This window comes from Crocuta crocuta, unplaced genomic scaffold (assembly GCF_008692635.1).
Source record: "Crocuta crocuta isolate KB4526 unplaced genomic scaffold, BGI_CrCroc_1.0 scaffold235, whole genome shotgun sequence".
Taxonomy (NCBI): Eukaryota; Metazoa; Chordata; class Mammalia; order Carnivora; family Hyaenidae; genus Crocuta; species Crocuta crocuta.
The window spans coordinates 3,332,697-3,356,490 of NW_027531285.1; the positions used below are offsets into that span (position 1 = coordinate 3,332,697).

At 36.7% G+C, this 23,794-nt stretch overlaps 1 protein-coding gene across 1 annotated transcript in view; it reads left to right on the forward strand.

The window, feature by feature from the left end:
* CPNE3 (copine 3) overlaps positions 1 to 23,794 on the forward strand; it is a 57,471-nt gene that overhangs the window by 1,861 nt on the left and 31,816 nt on the right. The window contains exons 2-6 of the mRNA XM_077771241.1: positions 12,891 to 13,030; positions 13,312 to 13,491; positions 15,450 to 15,524; positions 16,816 to 16,887; positions 22,140 to 22,223. Of these exons, the coding sequence (XP_077627367.1) occupies positions 12,899 to 13,030; positions 13,312 to 13,491; positions 15,450 to 15,524; positions 16,816 to 16,887; positions 22,140 to 22,223 (543 nt within the window). The 5' untranslated portion in view covers positions 12,891 to 12,898. The remainder of the gene's footprint in view (positions 1 to 12,890; positions 13,031 to 13,311; positions 13,492 to 15,449; positions 15,525 to 16,815; positions 16,888 to 22,139; positions 22,224 to 23,794) is intronic.

A 23,794-nucleotide genomic window follows, 5' to 3' on the forward strand; every position in this document is an offset into this window, starting at 1 on the left:
AACCAAAGGATTCTTTGTCTTTTAAGGGTTGCTTAATGACTGGACAGCTCTCTTAATTTCACCTATCACTGTAAACACTTTATAGACAACGATCCACATAATTTAAGGCAACTTAAGTATTATACATTTTCAGTTTTTTTTAAATATATATCCTTTCCAGTGCTATCACTGAGGTCCCGAATATTTCCTTTGCATATCCTGGCAAAGGATATTTTCATTTCTGTTCATACTGTGTCCTGTTCATACTGTATTCTATTCCTGTATCCATACTGTATCCTAGCTCCTATTAATGCTTGATATGGCTTTAGACATAATTTTCCTTGTCCTCTTCCTTTTTTCCATACTATTGCTATGGTTTTTTCCCTACTATAGAGGTTTTTTTCCCTCCTTTTTCAAAATTTTCTTTAGTCAGTGATTTATTACGTTAGAACGTATGCCTGTCAGCAAAACTGAGAGAGTTAGTGTTGGATTATGAATAACATTTTGACCTGCAAAGATCGGTAATGAACCACCACTGATCGTCAAAAGCATAATCTCTGGGGTGGATCTTTTAGCAAGGACGAATGACACCATTATTGGTGGTACTCAACAAGTTCGAGGAGTCCAAACTTGGACATTCCTTTAATGTACCCACTATTACCTTTACACTATAAGTTAGCTTCTTTCTCACCAATGTTTTTCCTTCATGTTCATTTATATTATAAGGATTGCTAGTTAGGTTAAAGCCCAACAAACAATTAAGGAGAATATTTGGTTGAAGATTTGTTGAAAGATTGGCTAACAAGGTTTAAATGAGCACCTAAAAGTTATCATAGATTTTATTTAACTACCTTATTTAAGTTTCTGAAATGATAATCAAAACCAGATGTTATATATACTCATTTGGTAAGATTATGATAACTACATTTAAGTTGATTATGCTGGCTTAAATTTGAAGAAGCTAGTGGAGGAGTATTGGGATTCTTTTTGGAGATGCTATCTATTCTTTACTATACAACAGCTTATCAGTGTCAATCATATTATTTTGCAAACATATTTAAAAAAACATTAAAATCAGTGTAATAGTCAAGTTTACCACTATAAATTAGATGGATAGATATTAATACAGTTTCCCTGTGAAAAATAGAAGGAAATACTACATATTCATTTTAGCAAATAATTTTGAAATGTCTTCTTACCAAGTGAATGTATTCTGTCTGGTTTCTGTGAAAATTACCAAAAGACAGCTTAGTTGCAATATGCATTGCCATCAGACTACTTCAATTTCCTGAGCCTTAGTTTACCATGCCTTTAGACTCTAAGGTGGTAGTACATGTTAAAACAGATATCTGCAACTGTAAAGAGAAACTTATTGGTCACATTTTCATGTGAGGATGTTTTAAAATGAAGCAAAAATCAAAGCAAGTATTCCCTGATTGTGTTCTGAAATCCTTATTTCTCCCTTTCCCTGCTTAATTTTTCTTTAGCTCTTACTAACATCTAGCATACTATATATTTTACTTATCTTTTTTTATTTTAGTGACATATTTTATTTAACCAAATATACTTAAACCATCATTTCAATATGTGATCAATCTAGAAAGTTATTGAGAGATCTCAAATTTCTTTTTCATACCAATCTTTGGAGTCTACTGTGTATTTTATTCCCATGATCTCAGAGGCACCACATTTCAAATGCTCAGTAGCCTACCATACTAGTCAACTGAGGACTATAGCTCCTTGATTAATGTCCAGACCATCTATAGAATTCTAACATCTAACAACTGACGCTCTATACTTCCAATATTCTGAGGTTCTAGTGTGACATTCTAGAATCCTGTGTTTCAATTAATCTGTGACTAAGACTGTAGAATCCCTTGAGTTAAATAGCCTATGATTCCAGTGTTCTGAGAGGCTGTGATTCCAGCACTTCAGATTCTTTGACCTAGATCAACAGTCAGCAAACTCCAGCCTGTGGGCCAAATCCAGCCCACCACTTGTTTTTATAAATAAAGTTTTATTGGAACATGGCTATGCCCATTGAGTCTGTGGCCACTTTTATTCTCCCAGGGCAGAGTGAGTAGTTGTAACAGAGATTATGAATGACCTCTTGACCAGCCAAAACTAAAATATTATTTGTTCCTTTACTGAAAAAGTTTACTGACCCTTGATATTCAAAGATTCTAAGTTGGATGGTGGTTTTACAGATGTTTATATGATTATTGTACTTTATAACTCACACATCTGTTGCGTACACTCTTCTGTGCATCAAATATCATATGTTATATGTTCAAAAGAGACTGGTTTCCTCATCTTAGGCATTTACCATTTAAGGCTTCTATAATTCCATTAGGTTGATTACTTTTTTTTTTTTTTAAGTAGGTTCCACGCTCAACATGGGGCTTGAACTCATTACCCTGAGGTCAAGAGTCCCATGCACCACTGATTCATCCACCCAGGCTTCCTGTTTACTTACCTTTTTTATTGTCTGTCTCCCTATAGTGTAACCTCTTTAAGGCAGGATATTTGTTTTGTTCATTGTTCTCTCAACACCTTCGAACAGTACCTGACACACAGTAGACGCTCTGTAAATATGTGTTTAGTGAGTTAATAGTATTATTAAACTGCTTGTAGTTGGGAAACAGAAAGGTACTTGCGGGAAAGTTAAAACCAAGCTGCAACATATGTGCTAAGTAACCATAAACGAAAATTCTTGTAATCAGGAAATGTATAAACATTTCAACAATCCTTGCTCAACATACAAACTTTTACTTTTTTTAAAATGTTTATATTTGAGAGACAGAGACAGAGCACAAGAGGCAGAGAGAGAGACACACACAGAATCCAAAACAGGCTCCAGGCTTTGAGCTGTCAGCATAGAGCCTGATGTGGGGCTTGAACCCACTAACTGCGAGATCATGAAGTCAGATGCTTAACCAACTGAGCCAACCAGGCACCCCCCTTCCTTGTTTTAAAGATTTTATTTTTAAGTAGTCTCTATACCCAACATGGGGCTTGAACTCACAACCCTGATTTTAAGAGTCACATGCTCTACTGACTGAGCCACCATGATCAACATACAGACTTAATCTTGAGAAGGAAGGATTTGTAGTTGTTCCAGCTTTAAACTGAAAGAATTGTCATGTCATTGGGGCACCAGAGTAGCTCAGTTGGTTAAGCATCCGACTTCGGGTCAGGTCATGATCTCATAGTTCATGAGTTTGAGCCCCGTGTGGGGCTCTGGGCTGATAGCTCTGAGCCTGGAGCCTGCTTCAGATTCTGTGTCTCCCTCTCTCTCTGTTCCTCCCCTCAAAATAAATAAACAAACGAACAAAAAGTTATGGGCTGATTGGATTTAAAAAAAAAAAAAAAGAGAAAGAAAGAATTGTCATGCCATCGTTAGCCATGAACTAGAAAGGAGCACATAGTGACAAAACGTGAAATGCCTGTCTTGCCCAATTAAATGTATGTGCCTAGCTAAGAAAAGAAGGAAGGAAGCCGAGTTTTAGAAAGTCTGCTTTTAGAGTTGGGCATAGTTGGATAGTAGGGCCAGGTGAGAAGTTCTGATGGCTGGCCCAACATCTAGGAGATTCCATTAGGTGGGGTGTTCTTAAAGCTTTCTGAACACCAAAGGTCATCAGTGTCAGCAGGTCAACGTGCCTTTATATAAAATCCAAACTGCCTGCTCCACAGCTGTCCAGAGAGTTCACTGAACCCTTATAATTTTAACATTTTTCAACTGAGCACCCTGGAATTTTCTAGTAGGGGATATAGTTCTGATTTTATCAATGCAATTTTTGCTAAAAGATGATTCACTTCTTAGATACTTACTTTGTAACTTTGCTAAGATGCATGTTTCATAAAGTGAGGCTATATTGGGATGTTGCAACTGCTTCTGACTTTTATTAACACCTCACTCAGTGCACCTACTATGAACTGTTCATTTGATAGGCTTGACAATATAATCAGTGACATTTCCAAAATGCATATAAAGTAGCCCAGGGATTAGTAAAGCAGTATAACCTGAAACACATGTGAAGTAAATTCTGTAGCCTGCTGTGAATCACAGAACAGATCAATATAATCTTAGGAATTTTCTAGAGAAATCAAGGAAGGGGCCTTAGCTAATTGCTCACTTTTTAGTAATAAGGACAGGGTTAAAACTGCACATACTTTCTGTGTTTAAAGTGAGAGTGATGAAATGTGAACACTTTTATATTTTAAATCTTTCTCCAATTCTGCATGTTCCGGTATCAGCAATAGTATTGCTATCTGGATTTTATTTTATTTTATTATTTTTTAATTTAAAAAATTTTTTAATTTATTTCTGAGAGAGAGAGAGACAGCATGAGCAGGGGAGGGTCAGAGAGAGAGGGAGACACAGAATCCAAAGCAGGTTCCAGGCTCTGAGCTAGCTGTCAGCACAGAGCCCGACGTGGGGCTGGAACCCACGAACTGTGAGATCATGACCTGAGCTGAAGTCGGATGCTTAACTGACTGAGGCACCCAGGCACCCCTTGCTATCTGGATTTTATTCAGAATAACTCAAGAATCTGGAAATTCATTTAAAGAAAATGTTGGTCAAAAGTTGATTGCTTTTGCTGCTGTGATATAAGCTGGGAGTTTAATAATGTGAGATTCCATGGATGGTAGTAAAACTAACTTCCTTATTATGTTGCATGTACCCAATAGATTGGGCCCTGTGTTTTGTTGATATGCACTACTTTTTCAAGTCATTTGGGGACAGAGAATTTAATAACAATTCCAAGCAAAGGTACCTACCTGGTGGGAAAGTATCTAAATATAGGTTTTTTTCAGATACTGCTTTTTTGGTAGTGGGAGATGGAAGCTGAATTTGGAAAATTTTGTTCTTTTCCTTCTATTTCCCTTTATGGTTCTGATCATTTTTCTGCTATTTTCTACTTTTTGATTTTTCTATGCCTTTAGTACCACTTCCTCAACAAGTTCTGTATTCACTGTAATTAAATTAGTCATAGAACATTAACTAGAAGAGGCTTTAGAAGTTACCGAAAGTGATTGGCTCAACTCTTAGAATTAACACTTGAAAAACCCGAACCTAGAGAAGTTATAGCACTTGTACACAGTGGTGTGACTGACACAAAGCGACACTCCGCTTTTTCCAACTCCTGATCCAGTGACCCTCCTGTTGGTCACTTTTTCACATTGAAAAGAAAACTTGCCCTTTTCTCTGTTTATGTGCTTTAGTGCTTGACCTAATTCTAATTCTCTATCTGCATTTCTAGTATTCCATTGCAGGGTTTAAAAACGATTGTGGACATTACTTTCTTAATAAATACAGGGCAAGCTTACTCTACACTTCCTTGAATGCAAATTTTTCACTGGATATTCAGTAGGGTATATTCCTGAGAATTAGTGTTGCTGCATTAATTCAGAAAACACTGAGATTCTGTGTCCCCCATGTAGATTTGTGTCTGTGGAGACTTGAGCAGGAAGAAAATGCTTTCTTCACCTTAAGTAATTCACAATGTAATGGGCTGTCTGGAAGAGGATGTGCTGTGATGTAAACACAAACCATTTCTGTTCTTTCACTATTTGGCCATTGCTGTTTATTCTGGTTGTCTTTGTTTAAGAAAGATAATCATAGTTGTAGGCTAAATATTAATCTTCTAATTTTTAAGATTGTGTTCATTAATTTGTGTCAGATTGAATATTTGCACTTGATGTATTAACTAAAAAGTTATTGGGAAATTAATTAGAGACTGTTGCTGTTATACTAAGTAATGATTAATTGCAGGCTTTAGTGCTCCCAGGGCATCTGGCATGAAAGCAAACAAATCTGGGATCTTATCCTGGCCTTGCTACCTATCAGCTTGTTTATCTTAGGCAAGTAATTTAAATTTTGGGGGAATTTTTTTTTAACGAACACTGTATGTTGTTTTGAAAGTTAACAATGTGCTGATTATTATTAACATATTCTGGGCCAATCTAGATGTAATCCTAGCTATGATATATTGGCCTTTTGCCATATAGTAGTAATCCGTGTCCTGTTCAATATACCAGGGATTTTTTGTTTTGTTTTGTTTTGTTTGTAAAGTTCAGAATATATTATTTGGAAGCATTTTGAAAATTTCGTAGAAAGCCAAAACTAGAATTTATCTTTCATCCTCTCCTCTCCCAATCTCTACCCAAAATCTAGTAGCAAGTGGCAACATGAATACAAATTCTTTTGTAATGGAATATAATTTTAATTCCTGGTAAAAGTAGAAATCTCTAGATTTCTTCTCCAGCTCTGAGGACACTTTGATTGCTTACTGTCTGCACCATGAAGGTTTATAATGCTGTGTATTATTTCTGTGTATACATAGATAGCTAGGCATTTACTTTTGCGTTGTGTTCTTTCCTTACTCTATTTAGAACACTTAGAAGATATTCAGTACGTAATTGTTGAATGAATGGTTCTCCCTAGAATGATTATAATGAGCTCCAAGGTCTTCTTTTGCTGCATCAAGTCCCACTGTCCTTAACATGATAGTGGGTGCACAATAACCTCTTAATGTAAATACTTGTTGATTTGACCTGGAGACCTCCAAGTAGTGTAGTAGCTCTTAGATTTACTGACATATTACCCTTCTCCCACTTCTGGAGGGTGGGAGTTGAGAGGGAAACTTATAACTGTTCTGAGCCACACAATTGGAGAAAGGCCGCCTGGGGTGTGTTCTGCTGATGTTGCTGGGCTCCATTCCAGCTGCCCCAAGGTTGCCCTGCTTGCTGTCACTGTAGGTCATTCAGGATGCATTATGGATAGAATTTAGTGAATCATGGTATTAGAATCAGAAGGAACCTTTGAGAAGTTTGTCATGTTGCCAGCTTTCTCATTTGGTAGCTAACGAGTGAAGTTTACTAAAGACATTGGTGGGCGGGCGATGACTTCTCCCTCCCCATTGTTATAGGACAAATAATGATTCACTGTCACTGGCTCTGTCCCTTCTCCCCCATATACCAACTATGCATTTGTTCAGGTAAACAAACTCTTCTGAGAGGATTTAAGAAAATTAATACTTAATTGGGGCGCCTGGGTGGCTCAGTTGGTTAAGCGTCCGACTTTCACTTAGGTCATGCTCTGGCGGTTCGTGGGTTCGAGCCCCGCGTCGGGCTCTGTGCTGACTGCCAGCTCGGAGCCTGGAGCCTGTTTCAGTCTGTGACTCCCACTCTCTCTGGCCCTCCCGTGCTCACGCTCTCTCTTTCTCTCTCTCTCTCCTAGAAATAAATAAAACATTAAAAAAATTATAAAAAAGAAAATTAATACTTAATTATAATAAAGTCTGATTGCTTTGCAAATTAATTTTGTGTAAATTCCAGAGATTCTTTTACTATTCTTCTAAGAAGTTCCTTACTTTTTTCAAGCTTTATTTTTTAAAAGTATTTACTTATTTTGGGTTTTGTTTTGTTTTGTTTGTTTGTTTGTTTACAATTTTACAAGTATTTACTTATTTTGAGAGTGGAGGAAGAGAGAATCCCAAGCAGGCTCTGCACTGTCAGCACAGAGCCCCATGCAGGACTTGAACCCACAAACCATGAGATTGTGACCTGAGCCAAAAAACAAGAGTCTGATGCTTAACTGACTGAGCCACCCAGGAGCACTTAAGAAGTTTTTTTTATAAACAAGGATGAGAAAGGTGCTTTATGTCTTAATATTGAATAATAAGCCCCTGATACTTAGACAGTCAAGTAAATATTTGAATAGTTAATAAAATAATTGCTACCATTCATAGAATATTTAAAAATGCTGAGTGTCCTACAAACCAAAATTGTCGGGTAGTTTTCTTATCCCCACTTTATAGATGAGGAAATTGAGGTTCAGACATAATTTGGTAAAGTTGACATACCCAAGTAAATGAGGGAAAGGAAGTTTGAACCAAGCATACTGACTTCAAAGCTACAGCTGTTTCTGCCATGAGAAACCTGTGCCAGACATCCTGCTGCTGGATGAAGAGGAAGCAGTAAAACATGGGTCATTGTCTGCAGCGCACAGTAGATAAAAAGGGTGATGAGCCATGTATACAAGTAACAATAGTGAAAGATAATAGTGTCAGTACATAACAACTTGAGGTGGGTATCAGCAACACCTTTATGGAGAAAGTATCATTTGAAATGGATCTTGAAGAACTTAGATGGGCAGGCTGGGAGCGGATGTAGACAAAGCCATGAATTCCAGGTGTAGCTAACTGGACTAGGGTAGGCCCTGGATAGCCAGTAATGATTAAAATTTAAAAAATCAGAAGTGAGGAGCGTCTGGGTGGCTAAGTCGGTTAAGCATCTGACTTGTTTCAGGTCATGATCCCATGGTTCATGGGATTGAGCCCCACGTCGGGCTGCATGCTGATAGTGTGGAACCTGGTTGGATTCTATCTCCTCCTCTCTCTATCCTTCCCTCACTTGCACTCTCTCTCTCTTTCAAAATAAATAAATAAACTTTAAAAAATCAGAAGTGATAAAGTCATGATATGAATAGAGAGAGATGGCAGTGGGAGTGTCTGTCTGGAGACCATGAAGTAGGCAGGTGGAACTACAGGAGACCTGAAATAGTTATGACCATGGGTATAGAGACTGTTCTACACCTTCAGAGTTGGGAGAGATTTGATATTATATGAGGCAGAATCTGCTTCACTGAGTATATCTGAGGAGTGCCTCTAAGGGAAGCTGGGGAAAGAGAAAGCACACAAGACAAGGATTTTCAGGTAGGGCATAGTGGTTAATATAGAGAAGCTATTGTCCACTCCTAGGGGCTCTTTCTGTCTTTTCTATCATCCTGCCTTTTGGGTAGTAAAATACAGAGTCACTCGTTAGTTGTACACACACATTCTTCTGCCTGGTCACTTATCCCAGCCAAATCTCCTATTTTCCATCCTCAAAGGGTACAAAACATTTGCTTCATTTTCTTCCATCATAAAAGAATATCTTATTGCTCTTTAAAATTGTATATCATGTGCTGGATAATGACATAGAAAGGAAATGAAAAGAGCATCTTCATGAATGTTGCTATTAACAAGGTTCCAGACCTGATTGTTTATGGAGTTTCTTCCATTTGTCATTCAGCCATAATGAGTTTCTAGATAAAAATGAGGCTGCATTCAGAGTCATTTTCATGAGGGAATGCTGCTAATAGAGGAAATTTGTGTCCCAACAGCAATGTAGGTAATGTAACTGTCAACAATTTACTAAATAATCAGGTGTGTCTGGCGTGTTGTTTTTGTAGCTCTTGTATGATCATTCTTAGGGGGAAAATTAATGCTCCTCTGTTATGTTGTGTCTCTTAGCTGTGAGACTGACTTCTCACATAGATATGGTCTGTACATTCTGTCTCCCCATCCTTGGAAATTTGAGGGCTTTCTGGTTACTCTACATGTTCTCTGGAAGCTCTAGAAATCCTTGCTCATTCAAAGTCTGTCCACAGAGTGCTGCATTATCCTGGGTACTGCTGACCATACAACTTATAAGACTCTAAATTACCCTTTGCAAAAGGAAAAAAAAAGTATACCACTAATATTTATTCCATAGATTCTGTGTTAGATATGAAAACCAAGATGGCTGGCACATTCCAGATTTATAAGTTTCCTTGGGGTATCTCCATTTTCACTGATGAGGAAAAAACTTTAAGTAGTTTATATGAGGTCATGCAACTATCACCAGATGCAGGATTCAGCCCAGGTATGCATTACTCCAGATTTGATCCTGTTCCTATACTGTAGCTATTACTGTTAGTGCAGCAGGAATTCAAATGAGGGACTTGTAGGTCGGAATAATTAGGGACATCATTGTAAAATAGAATAGTAAAAAAATATAAAACATGGGATACATTGGAGGAGATCAGAACCTGGGGCCAGGTAGTTCTAAAATAATAATAATATAATAATAATAATAAACAACTTTTGAACACTTACTATGTACTAGGCATGGTTTAAATATATTCATTCTCAGTCCTCACAGCAGCTATATGAGGAAGGGATAGTTATTACTTTCATTTTGCAGGTGAAGAAACCGAGAAGTTATATGGAGGTTAAGGCTCTTGCCTAAGGTCATGCATAAAGTCACTGGTGGGATCCAGATGAGAACTCAGCTGTCTGATTTCAGAGCCTGTCTTATGGGGGAATAAAGAAGAAGGGACAAGTCAAGGGTCTTCAGGGCTGAATACAGTAGATGTAGAATAGGGAAGACGTAATTGTGTATAGGGACGAGGTGAAGGGTAGGTTTGGGGAGTACTGTATGCCAAGCAGATGCCTGAAGCCTCGAGAGGGAAAAGAATAAGTAAAGGTAGACATGACATCAGGAAGTGAGAGAGTCTAAAGGGATGCTCACAGTTTCTTGGATGGGAGGAGGATGACAGGTTGGAAGAGGCAAAGAGGAAAAATCAAGGATGGAGAATCCAAGGCAGAAGAGATTGAGGATGAGGCCCCAGTGTCAATATGCCAGAGACTCATGGATGTAGATAAGTTCAAAGTAACTGGACCATCATCTCTGTGCTTCTGTGCTTGGTGGTATCTCTCTTTTCCTACCAGTTTCTGCTTGCCTCTTACTATATTTTGAGCACTTTTTTTTTCATAGGTCAAAGTGGAAAGGAATGATGATTGTATTTGCGCTATTGTTGCAAATGCCCTTTAATATTGTGTGTACTTCGGAAAGGAAATAGCTAATCTTCTGAATTAGATGGTTTGGAGACATGCTAATTTTGGTGAATTCTGTATCTGTGTATTGCTAGATATAAAGACCTTATGGGTATCATGTTCTAAATTCCAAGACACTGTAGAATTAGAAGAGATTTGACACAAGTGACATTTTAAAAGAAGCCATTTCATCCTATCATTGCTAGTTTGAGAACTATCAGTAGCACCTTCTTGCCCACCTCCTGAATCCTTCAGCCTGGCTCTCAGGACACCCTAAATTTGCCCCCCCCCATCCAACTTGGTTTCCCCCAGCGTGGATGCTCACTTCTGTGACACACTGTGAAGTGTCTTCATTGTGCCTTCTAATAGTTTGGTCCTTTTCTACCTCTGTGCTGTTTCCCTCTTCACCTAATGGAATCCTTCAAAGCCCTGGGAATAAAGTCTCACCCACACCCTTGATATTGTAATTCTCTGTCTGCTTCAGTGATTTCTCCTTGATTTTGATATCTTTGGTACATATTGTCAGCACTATGTATTTTGGCACTTAATAATTTTGACACATGTAAAATGGCAAAAAAAGAAAGAAAGAAGTCTGATTTTATAGTTTTAGTTTTACAAAGTACCTGGGTGGGTATTTAGTAAGCAAACTGGGAATATGTAAATTTTGTTTCTTATTAAGGGATAATTCTCTTCCAAGTGAAGGTACACACATATAGCATTGCTTTTCAAAGGAATTCCTAGCTACTAAGAGTATGAAACCTACCTCATTCTCATTCTCCTTTAATTTGGAAATATTAAGTGCTGGTTTTGATTTTTGACACACATTGAGGATTGCTATGATTCTGAGAGAGTCTATTAGAGTAACTGATGAGTTTCCATGAGACATGAGTTGTTTTTGACATTGCCGAAGGGGTCTGCTCATAGTAATCCTTATCATTCCAGACCTGTTTAAGCATTTTGTACAGCACAAATTTCCTCTTTAAATATAACAGGATGATGAGTGGATTTGTTCCTGTTGTCCCAGATTTTCAGCTCATCTCAAAGTGGAGGTCAAGGGCATTAAATACGCCATCTTCTAAGGATATTCCAGCAGCTCTAGGGCAGGAGTTGCCATCCTACCTCCAGAACCTGTACTACCACCATCAACCTGCACCACACTCTTAGATGGCTGGCTAAGTGGACTCTCAGCCAAGGAATACAATGCCTGTTTCTTTTTCTTGGTGACGCTTGCAGTTCCTTTCTTTCCCTGGTTCAGGGAGGAAGGCAGCTCAACCTCAATATATCATCACCTCTCAAGGCCAGCTCCCAAGTATTCCACCCTGTCCCTAGTCATCTTCATATATTGATTGGAGGTTGGAGTCAGGAGGGGTAGGCTAACTGTAGAATTCCTCAGCAAGTTTTGAAGAAATGTGAGCCATGCCTGTTTGCTGGATGCTGTCTGTGAAAGAGTAGGTTTGCAAACCTTGCCTACACATTAGAATCATCCAAGAAGCTGATGCCCAGGTTGCACCCTAAACCAGCTAAATCTCTTTCTGTGGGGCTCCAGTATCAGTAGCTTTGAAAACTCTCCAGGTTATTCCAATAAGCTGCCAAGATTGAGAACCACGGCTGTACAATGTATGGGGATGGGTTGAGGAGTGGAGGGGGTTCTTGGGGTCTTTTATTCTCCAGGTTTGAGTCTTAGATGAAATTCTTTTTTTTTTTTTTAAAGGATTTTATTTTTAAGCAATCTTTACACCCAGTATGGGGCTTGAAACCACAACCCTGAGATCAAGAGTCACATGTTCCACCAAATGCACTGGCCATGTGCCCCTGAAAATCCTTAAAAATAAAATATCTCACTCAGTATCTTGTTAAATAAACAAATAAAAGTAAAGGTTTAATCCATTTTGTGTTTCAGATGAATACCATGTTTACCTTTAAGTGAAGGATCAACGTTATACTTGGACTTTTTCTGAATGGTAAAATTTCTAGTGAAGTGAAAAGATTAATATGTTTTGTTGGCCACCTTAAAAGCTGCATTTTATTGCCATACAGTAAATTTGTTTCATCCCAGCAAGAGAATCTGACTAAAGCAACATCACTTGGATGAGCTAATAGCCATCTGAATTTCCAAAGAGCATGTATTAACAGTCATAATCTAGCAAGTTATTCTGTGATCCTATTCTGACAAGTTGTCCTAAGAATTCCACTATTTCATTGAGAAATGCATGTACTTCTTAAATGCACCATTTCATTGGCTTTCTCATTTCCTTGGTTTTCTCACAGCTCGAGAGATGGCTGCCCAATGTGTTACAAAGGTGGAACTGAATATTTCCTGTGACAATCTTTTGGATATGGATGTAGGGTCAAAGTCGGACCCCTTATGTGTGTTATTTTTGAATACAAGCGGTCAACAGTGGTATGAGGTAATGTTAAATTCTGTAGATGAAAAGCAATCTGAATTGCTCTTTTGATAATGTGACGTGCTTATTTGACTTGTTAAAATAATAACAATTTAAAATTAACAATCTGTTAATGCACTTTTTCTGGGCAAGTTTGTCTTTGATTGTGGAATTTTTCATCTATGTATAGAAACTTCCTTTGCCTATCCATGATGCATATATCTAGTTACTTATAGGACATCAACATGCTAAGATGTGAATGCATTTTGATCTGATGAAACTTTTTGTTTTGGGGGTGAGTATAGGTTGATCGCACAGAAAGGATTAAGAATTGCTTGAATCCCACATTTTCCAAGACATTTATTATTGATTACTACTTCGAAGTGGTTCAGAAATTGAAATTTGGGATTTATGACATCGACAACAAAACCGTTGTGCTGAGTGATGATGACTTCTTAGGAGAATTTGAATGTACCCTTGGGCAAGTGAGTATAATTAGCTGCTGCACCATTTTGTGTCTAAATTTTAACCAGAGAATTGGGTATTCTTGATAAGTGCTCATTAGTTTAATTTTTAGGGTTGAAAAACATGTAATCACTTTAAAGATATGGTTCATATATATAAGTATGTTTAGTTTGACCATTATATAATTTATCTTCTTTTTCATCAGAGCAGGGACTGTGTGTTTTTGGTAAAGCCCTTTAATTCTTTTGAGTTAGGGGTGTTTCTTTCCCTTTAAAAAAAATTTTTTTTAGACATGTTTCATTTGACATTTCAGTAATACCATTGCTCTAGCTGCTTTGTGTACTATTTACAGATTTCCTATTTACAGATTTCAGTACAATTTTTGTTCTTATGTTTAAGTCATAAACACTTTCAAAGTAACATCAACTTCTCTGCTGTTCTAACTAACGTGACTGGTCCCTCTAGATCCCCGATGGCCCCACACCAACACCATCCCTTTACCTGGCTTGCTCTTCCTGAACATTAGGTACATCAGGGTAAGCCTTCCTCCCCTAGTAAGTGTCCTCTGACCCCGTTGAGTAGTTTGGAGTGCAACCCTATGCTCACTTGGTACTCTTTACTGCTTCTGTCTTAACATCCACCGCACTGTATTATAGTTGCTTAATTATCTGTCTTTCCAGTATATGACAGATTTGATCAGGGTACAGATGTGTCTGGAGGCTCACCATTTAGTTCCTAGCTCAGAGTTTGACTTCTAAGGAGAGATCATGACCATTTGTAATACAGCTGGAAAGGTCTCAGAAGGGAGCAGTAATTGTTTTCCAGTGGGTGACATCTATTGCTTAGATTTATTTATTTTTCAGTGTTGAATTATTTGTGGATCTTGGTATTTCCTGTGTCTCAAGGACAATATGAAGCTGGTCGATTTTCTAAAACTTTAATGAATAGTATCAAAGAGAAAAAGAAGTATTTATTTTTTGGAAAAAAAATCACATTGTAGCTGACATTATGATGAATTTGAGAGATGTATCTGTTTGAGAGTACCTAAGTCTACTATATTATTTTAATCAAAATGATATATGTATTTTTCCATTTTAATTCCTTTTTTTTTAAATTTAAATTCAAATTAGTTAACATACAGTATAGCCTTGGTTTCAGGAGTAGAACCCATGATTCACCTCTTACATATGACACCCAGCGCACATCCCAACAAGTGCCTCACTTAATGCCCATCACCCATTCAACCCACCCTCCTCCAGCAGCCCTAAGTTTGTTCCTGTACTTAAGAGTCTTTTATGGCTTGCTTATCAAAATGATATTTTGTGGGGATTGACATTAAGTGTCAGTTGATAAATTGAATATTATTTTTGAGTGTTCTGAGGCCCGCCTCTTACCTACAGGGTTTTTAGCTCAGTGATTAGTGTATGTGAAGAGAATCTGGCCCTCATTTTCCATTTCACAGAAGAAGTTAAACTTTGAAGTAGTTGGTAAAGAAACTAGTAGTTGGGAATTTTGTATCTGTCAGGATTGGTTTTGTGGAAATCTTTTCCAGTGCGCTTTAAATAAATAGATGTGTTCTGGGGCACCTGGGTGGCTCAGTCAGTTAAGCGTCTGACTTTGGCTCAGGTCATGATTTCACAGTTTGTGAGTTCGAGCCCCGCATCGGGCTCTATGCCGACAACTAGCTCAGAGCCTGGAGCTTGTTTCAGATTCTGTATCTCCCTCTCTCTCTGACCCTCCCCTGCTCATGCTGTCTCTCTCTCTCTCAGAAATAAATGAAAAACATAAAAACATAAATAAATAAATAAATAAATAGATGTGTTTTATAATTTCTCAGTCTTTAAGGAATTGACCTAATATTTCCCTTTGTAATGGCTATAAGTCAACTTTATACTCAACTCTTCTTTCAAACCATTCAACTTAAAAATTTACATGTTGAAGTGAAACAGCTCTTTGTGTCACTTTCCAATTTTAACAGATTGTTTCCAGTAAGAAGCTAACTCGACCACTGGTGCTTAAAAATGGCAAACCTGCAGGGAAAGGGAGCATTACGGTAATAAGATATTTGTCTTTTGCCTGAAAACATTTAGCATAATAGGACATGCTGAAACTGTATATATCAGATAAATACTCTATAGCCTCGCTTTTATCATTTGATCTTGAATGTTGCTCTTCATCTGCATTTGTCTCATAATGATCACAAATGGGAAATGTATTGGGTCAAAAAAGGAGGAGAAAAATGCATTGTGGGAATTCCTGCTTTGAGTCTTTTAAGTTTCCCATGCAACCATGGTAATGCTTGCCTCTCCCCCATGGAAGTGTAAATTCCCAAACTAGAGAGAAACAACTTAATCATCTAAATGGATCAATTTGATCCTCTACAAGCAAACATAGATAGTTCCCTTAATAAGACAGAAACTTTGCATAATGAACTTTATTTCAAATGGATCTTATATTAGGCAATTCCCATTGAACCTCTCAACTCTTTTTTGTGGTTCCACTCTGCAACCCATCCTTCCACTCAGATTTTTCCATTGCTAATTATTGGTCCTAGGCAAATGAGTATATATTTTATACTGTTTTAGATTTCAAATTATGTAATGTCACACTTTAAATAAGTACCTCTAAATAATAGAAATCGATCACTATCTTCTAGAGTTTCTGTTCAAGTTATCACTGCCCAGAGCAGTAGTTTCTAACTTTAACTCTGAGAATGGAAGGCTGGCTGCCTGAGTGAGCTATGTTTGAGGGTTATTGCCATCATCAAGTACATTTCCCCAAGCAACTGTTGCTCTGGTTTAAATTTTCTGAGACATAAGAATGTTAAGTGTCTTTGGGGTGTTAACTTCTGTGAGATAGAGAGCATTACAGTAATTAGCTTTATTGCCTTTGGGGTCATGATAGCCTGGAATTTATTTTTAAGTAGAACAAGTTTTTCAGGTACGTTGGATGAAAATTGTTGATCTGATAGTTCAATTTAAAGTGTTCTCTAGGTATGATATACTCACACTTTAGGACTAGAGCTTTCGGTAGGGTAGGGTTATGCCGCTTTCAGGGCTTTGGTTTTTCACTGGAATGCGGAAGATCCAGTTTGGGCAACAACATTTGAAAAGGAAGTTACATAATGCAGATCTGTAATATTTTGAGGAAATATTTAGTTTACACACAGGAAATAAATAATAAATTTTCTGAATGTTACTATTTCTTATCAAAGATTTAAAGCTTCATTATATTAGTATAGACTGTATCTACTATCAAGTAACAGAATAAATCAGTACTTTCTAAGTTAATCAGAACCCCTAAAACATACTGTCTTTCACTTACCTTATGAAATCTACTCATAGATTTCGGCTGAAGAAATAAAGGATAACAGAGTGGTCTTGTTTGAAATGGAGGCAAGAAAACTGGACAATAAGGTGAGTAGTTGATGCACATTTCCACGAGAATATCATGTTTTGCCTCACATTGATTCCTTTTTGAAAAAAAATAATAATGCAGTTAGTATTATGAACTCTTATCTGAACATCACTTAGAGTATTCAGTTACTTCCAAATTCTGCTTTTCAGTGTAAGTTTAAGCAGAACCCATTTTCTTTAACCTCTTTCCTCTAGATGGTATCAAAGGTTTGTATAGCTTAACAGAAGAGTTTATGAAAGCATTAATGTTATTGTAAAAGATATTCAAGAGAGATATTCAAAAAGATATTCTTAGGGAAAGAAGGAAAAATTTTATGCTGTATTAATTATGGATTTTCCTCTTTGCCTCCAAAAGTCCATGTCTTTTTTAAATGAAGGATGAGTACCAGTACATAGTAACACAGCAACTTAGTATACAGCATGAATTAGGATAAATCTTTGAGTGATTTTTGTACCTAATGACATAACCCAATCAATATGTTTTACCATTTGCATTTACCTTACAATTCAGTTTGTAAACATCTTAGACTAGTAGCCAGGGACTATTTTTATTTTGGAAAAAATTAAATATACAAAAATAGAATAACGTTTTAAAAAACCTGCATGTCCCCATCACCCATCATCAACGCTTCTAACTCACGGCCAATTTTGTTTTATCTCCACCCCTATCTACCTTCTCTCCTTCTAGACATCATATCATTTCATCTGTAAATACTTTGGTGTTATCTCCAAAAATTCTTTTAACATTATAATTGGTTGGTATGTTCTAAGTCTTTTTTAATCAATATATTCCGTCCTTTCTTTTATTCCTTCCTCCCTCCTTCTGGTATTCCCCATTTTCTCTCTTCATCCAATCCCATCCATTCATCCATCCATCCATCCATCCATCCATCATGCAATTTATTCAATAAAGAAACTGACTCCTTGTGCTGATGCTTAGGGGCACATGTACCCTAATGTTCATAGCAGCACTCTTAACAATAGCCAAATCATGGAAAGAGCCTAAATGTCCATAACTGACAAATGGATCAAGAAGATGTGGTTTATCTATACAATGGAATACTACATGGCACTGAGAAAGAATGAAATCTGGCCATTTGTAGCAATGTGGATGGAACTCAAGGGTGTTATGCTAAGTAAAATAAGTCAGGCAGAGAAGGACAGATACTGTATGTTTGCACGTATAGATGGATTAGGAGGAACTTAACAGAGGACCATGGCGGAGAACAAGGGGAAAAATAGTTGGGGAAAGGGAGGAAGGCAAAACGTGAGAGACTCTTGAATGCTGAGAACAAACTGAGGGCTGATGGGGGTGGGGGAGAAGGGAAACGGGGGTGATGGGCATGGAGGAAGGCACTTGTGGGGATGAGCACTGGTGTTATATGAAAACCAACTTGACAGTAAACTAGTTAAGGAAAAAAAAAGAACTGACTCCTTTGTCCTATAGGCATTTTAACATTCTGCATATAGCTAATTAAATACTTGTGGTGTCATTTAACATGTTCCTTTCTCCACCTTTATTTCCTGATTTCTGTAAGATGGTAATTGAATCTAGAGGAATGATCTGATGGTATTTTGATGGTATTTTCATAAGGCAGTTTCATAGGTGGTGGCATGTGATTACATCAGGAGGTTCACATTATTGAGTTCTGTCTTTTTGGGATATCAGTGAACAGTGATGATAACTATACTACCTAGATACATTATTTTATTAAGATTCCTTTAAATAGTGAGATTCTTACTCTCTCATTGCATCTTCATTTATTAATGAGGATAGTTCTATACAGAGATGTATTCTTACCCACATTGGGTATTTATTTATTCTATGTTATTACTGTACAGAAAGCAAATTAAAATGTTTGATTCCCTCCCCCCCCATATATATAGTTTCTTAGGATAAGTTGGTTCTATATCATTCTCTAAATGTGACAATGAGGGTTTTTTTGTTTGTTGTATTGCTGTGAGCTCTTTATCAGTGAACTTTTATTGATGCTTAAATTATCTTAACTTTGGCCTTTGGGAACCTCTTTAGATTTGTTCCTGAAGTCATTTGGCACATCTCGAGCAATCTTTGGATAGCTTCCTTGCTCTGTGGCATGACAAGATGTTCCAGGCTTATTTTATCTAATTTTTGCCCCAGACTGGCAGATTAAAGGGAGCCTTATTATGTTTGAGTGGAAATTGTTATTTAGAGACCAGTCTGGTGCCTTTACTTCTTTAATTCTATATTTACACCTCCCTTTTCTTATGCTGAAAATCTCATTTCCTAAGGATGTTAACATAATTGTGTATCTGTTTTGCCGTTTATAATATCTAATAGTTTCAGAATAAAAATATTCACATTATATTTCACAATATTTTCACTGGAAACAGTTTGAGGTTTGTTTAAAATTCTTTAAAAAAAGTTTTAATGTTTCTTTATTTTTGAGATAGAGAGAGACAGCATGATTAGGGGAGGGGCAGAGAGAGAGGAAGTAGGCTCCAGGCTTTGCAATGTAAGTGCAGAGCCTGACACGGGGCTCGAACCCACGAACCCTGAGATCACGACCTGAGCCAAAGTTGGACACTTAACTGACTGAGCCACCCAGGTGACCTATGAAATTCTTTTTTAAAGTTTTATTGGTTGATTGGTTGATTGATATAATCTCTATACCCAATATGAAGTTTGAACTCAGGACCCTGAGATCCAGAACTGCATGCTCTACTATCTGAGCCAGCTAGGCACCCGTCTTTGAAGTTCCTTTTGTTTTTAGGGTTATATATTCTATGTGGGTTGTATATTGAAATTCTTTTGTTTTAAAGAAATCTTTTAGCTATTATTCTATCACAATGACACATAATTGACTTTTGATTTTGAAATTTAGGGATTATTTTTGGGGCGGCTAGGTGACTCCATCGGTTAAGTGGCTGACTTTGGCTCAGGTCATGAATTCATGGTTCATGAGTTCAAGTCCCACATCGGGCTCTGTGCTGACAGCTCGGAGTCCAAAGCCTGCTTCAGATTCTGTGTCTCCCTCACTGTCTGCCCCTCCCCTGCTTGCACTCTGTGTGTGTGTCTCTCTCTCAAAAATAAATAAACATTTAAAAAATTATGAAATTTAGGGATTCTTTTCCATTTTTAAAAATTTAACTTTGTTTTATAATTATGTAAAAGATTTATATGGTTCCAAAGCCAAATCTATATTATTAGATATTTTAAGAAATTTAACGTCTTTCTCCACCCACTCTTTTTTTCTTTTTTTGTCCCTGTAGGTAATAATTTTCTTAAATTTTGCTTTAGGATTTCATTTTTTAATTTTGTAAAAAATTAGGATTTTTTGGTGTGTATGTTTATGTGTATTTATGTCTCTGTGTATACACATACGTATTTGTGTGTATACTGATATGTCTATATAGATAGATATGTGTGTGCATATATATGTATGTATTTGTATTTATATTCCCTACCCCCAGGCCTTGGGTAACTGTAGCATACATACATATATACTTTCATACATATGTATGTGTACATATATTATGTATACATACACACTTCCTCCACCTTGCTTTCATCACTTAACATGTTCTGGAGGTTTGAGTTAGGAATTTATAATTCTTAATTTAGTTCTACCACTGACAACTTCATGAACTTTCAAACAAGGTTTGTTGTCTAATCTTCAAAACGGTAATAATGATATTCTACCCTTATACTAAGTTTATTTCTAAGATAGGTCAAACAGGGTACATTAATGTGTTTTTAGAAGGTTAATTCTCTAAAGTGCTGCTATTATAAAATGCTGCTATTATAAAATCAATGGTTACATTGATTCTTTTTAGAGTTTATTTATTTATTTTGAGAGAGGAAGAGTATGGACGAGCAGAGGAGAGGCAGAGAGAGAGCATCCCAAGCAGATTCCATGGAGCCTGATGCAGGGCTCTATCCCACAAATCTTGAGACCATGATCTGAGCCAAAACCAAGAGTTGAATGCTTAAACGACTGAGCCACACAGTCGCCCTGATTCTTAAGACTCTTCTTAGTGATAGTATTAAATTTTAAAAGTTCTGCATAGCCTTTGTGTTTATTTATCCATATATATTTTAAAAGTTTATTTATTTAAGTATCCTCACCCAACATGGGGCTCAAACTCATGACCCCAAGGTCAAGAGTCAAATGCTCTTTCAACTAAGCCAGCCAGGTACGCATTTGTTTATATTTTTGACTGTACCAAGTATGTTACTTGCTTGACACTGAACTGCTGAGGAGGGAAGTAACATTATCTTAGTTCTTAATTTATTACTGAGGTTAATTTAGGACTCAGAAAATTTTCAGTTCAGGGACATAACTGCATATATTACTGTGGAGTTAACAGGTGTCCTTTCATTTTGACAAATAATAAGTAATATATTCTAAGGAGTATGGAAATTTCAAAATGAAAACAAATAAAAATGAGAAAACAAAATCATTTATAATCTCACTGCTTAAGTTTGAACTCTGTAAGCGATTTGATCATTCTTCCAGAATTTTATCTGTGTGTGTGTGTGTGTGTGTGTGTGTGTGTGTGTATTGTGTTGTGTTGAGGATGGTAATAAGGGTATTTTTGAACATTCAGTGTGCTTCAACATTGTACAGGTGCTGTAGTAGTGAATTACAGAGGAAAATGTAGATGTACTTTGTACCCTTGAAATAATTCTCTTATGCATTCCAACTGTTTACTTCTACTCTCTTATGTACATAAAGGAATGTGTGGTATTGGGGAAAGAATATTGGACATAGAAGGATAAGATATAAAGTCAAGACTCAAATCCATCAATTAAATTAGATATGTGATCTTGGCAAAGTCATTTAACCTGTCTGAATCCATTTTATTGCTGATAACTGCTCTGTCCTTCATAGAGTTAGTATGACTATGTTGGGGAATATAAATCTATTCAGTGCTATGCAAGTGAATGCTGTTAATAATGAAAACAAACCCAAAACATATTTTATTGATTATGTGTCCTACTTTATAGCAATGTTCTCATGTTTTTTGAGAAGTGAAGTTGTGATACGTAGGATTATGAGCATTTATCACAAGTGCCTTAATAGTTCCCCTTATAGACAATCAGCAAGTTTATAAGTACATGAGGAAGGTGATGGGATTTGTATTTACTACTGTACTGTGCTTTATATATTTGTACTATGGAGTTAGACTTTAGATAGTGGTAACATGTATAAAGTATAGTTTTACATGGTTTCAGTGGAAAAGAATTGATTTTTTCTTTTTTAATGCAGGATCTATTTGGAAAGTCAGATCCATACCTGGAATTCCACAAGCAGACATCTGATGGAAACTGGCTAATGGTTCATCGAACAGAGGTCAATATCTGAATTCAAAAATGTAGAGTTTGAGGTTTCTGTTGGAATTATAGTTAATCTAAATTTTTAAAAAAATTGTAAAAAAAAAAAAACCAACCTGAGTTCAGACATATAGCAAGAGACACAAGATAAACATACTTGGGTTTTTTTTTTTTTCTTTTCATGAGGAAGTGCTACTATGCTGAATTATTAGTAAAATTTTTTATTTTGAAATATTTAAGACCCTGTTAAAAGTACTAAAATGTATACCTGTATATCCTTCACCTAGATTTACCAACTGGTCATATCTGCATGTGTGTTCTTTCTCTCCACATATATACACACACACAGACATGCACACATAAACTTCCCGTTTGCAAAACTGTCCTAATTGTAGGCTTCAACCATCATGACTCTTCACCTTAATACTACAGCAGGTATTTCTCAAGAACAAGGGCATTCTCCTATACAATTACATCTGAGAGAATTAATATTGATTTATAATATCACCCAGTATATCCTTTAACTTCACATTTTCCCAGTTGTTCCACACATGTTATACACACACACACACACACACTATATATATATAGTTTTGTCCAGGATCAATTCAAGGTTCACATTTTGCATTGGGTTCTTATGTTCCCAGTATGTAAGATTCTTTGCCCTAAATGCCTTATATCTTCATGCCATTGAATCTCCTGAATAATCAAGGCCAGTATGTCCAACATTCTGGGTCTTCTATTTCCTTATGATTGTATCCAAATCAAACATTTCCATCAAAAACATTATGTGTATACCTTGTTCTGCATCGTCCAGGACCCATAGTATCAGGGTGTCCAGTACTGATGTTGCCAACCTTGTCTACTTGGTTAAGCTGGTGACCACCAGATCTTAACCATGATAAAGTCCCATTTTTTAAACTTTGTAATTAATAAGTGATCTGTGGTATAAGACTTTGAGGCTGAATGAATAAATTATTCTTCAGCATATCACCTGTCCAATGATAATTCATACCTGAATCAATTTTTACATTAGGGGTTATAAAATAGTGATTTTTTTTTCTAAATCTTTCATCTCTTTACACATAATAGCAGATACCCTTCTTGCATCTCTCCTGTCTCACATCTCTTTTTATTTTTAGTATCATCACAGACTCATGACTTTTATAACAGTGTATTTGTTGTGTTATAATTCATTATGGTCGTTATTTTTGCATTTCACAGTAATCCAAATTTGACCTTGGAGAGTGATGTTAAAAGGCTCCTGGGTTCTTTAACATGACCCCATTACTCTTTAAGCATTATTTATTTATTTATCTTGATTTCTTTTTAATTTTTTAATGTGTATTTTATTTTAGAGAGAGAGAGAGACAGAGTGTGAACGAGGGAGGGGCAGAGAGAGAGGGAGACACAGAATCTGAAGCAGGCTCTAGGCTCTGAGCTGTCAGCACAAAGCCCAACACGGGGCTCGAACTCATGAACCATGAGATTATGGCCTGAGCCAAAGTCAGACATTTAACTGACTGAGCCACCCAGGCATCGTAAAAAAAATTTTTTTATTATGTTTATTTATTTTGAGAGACAGAGAGA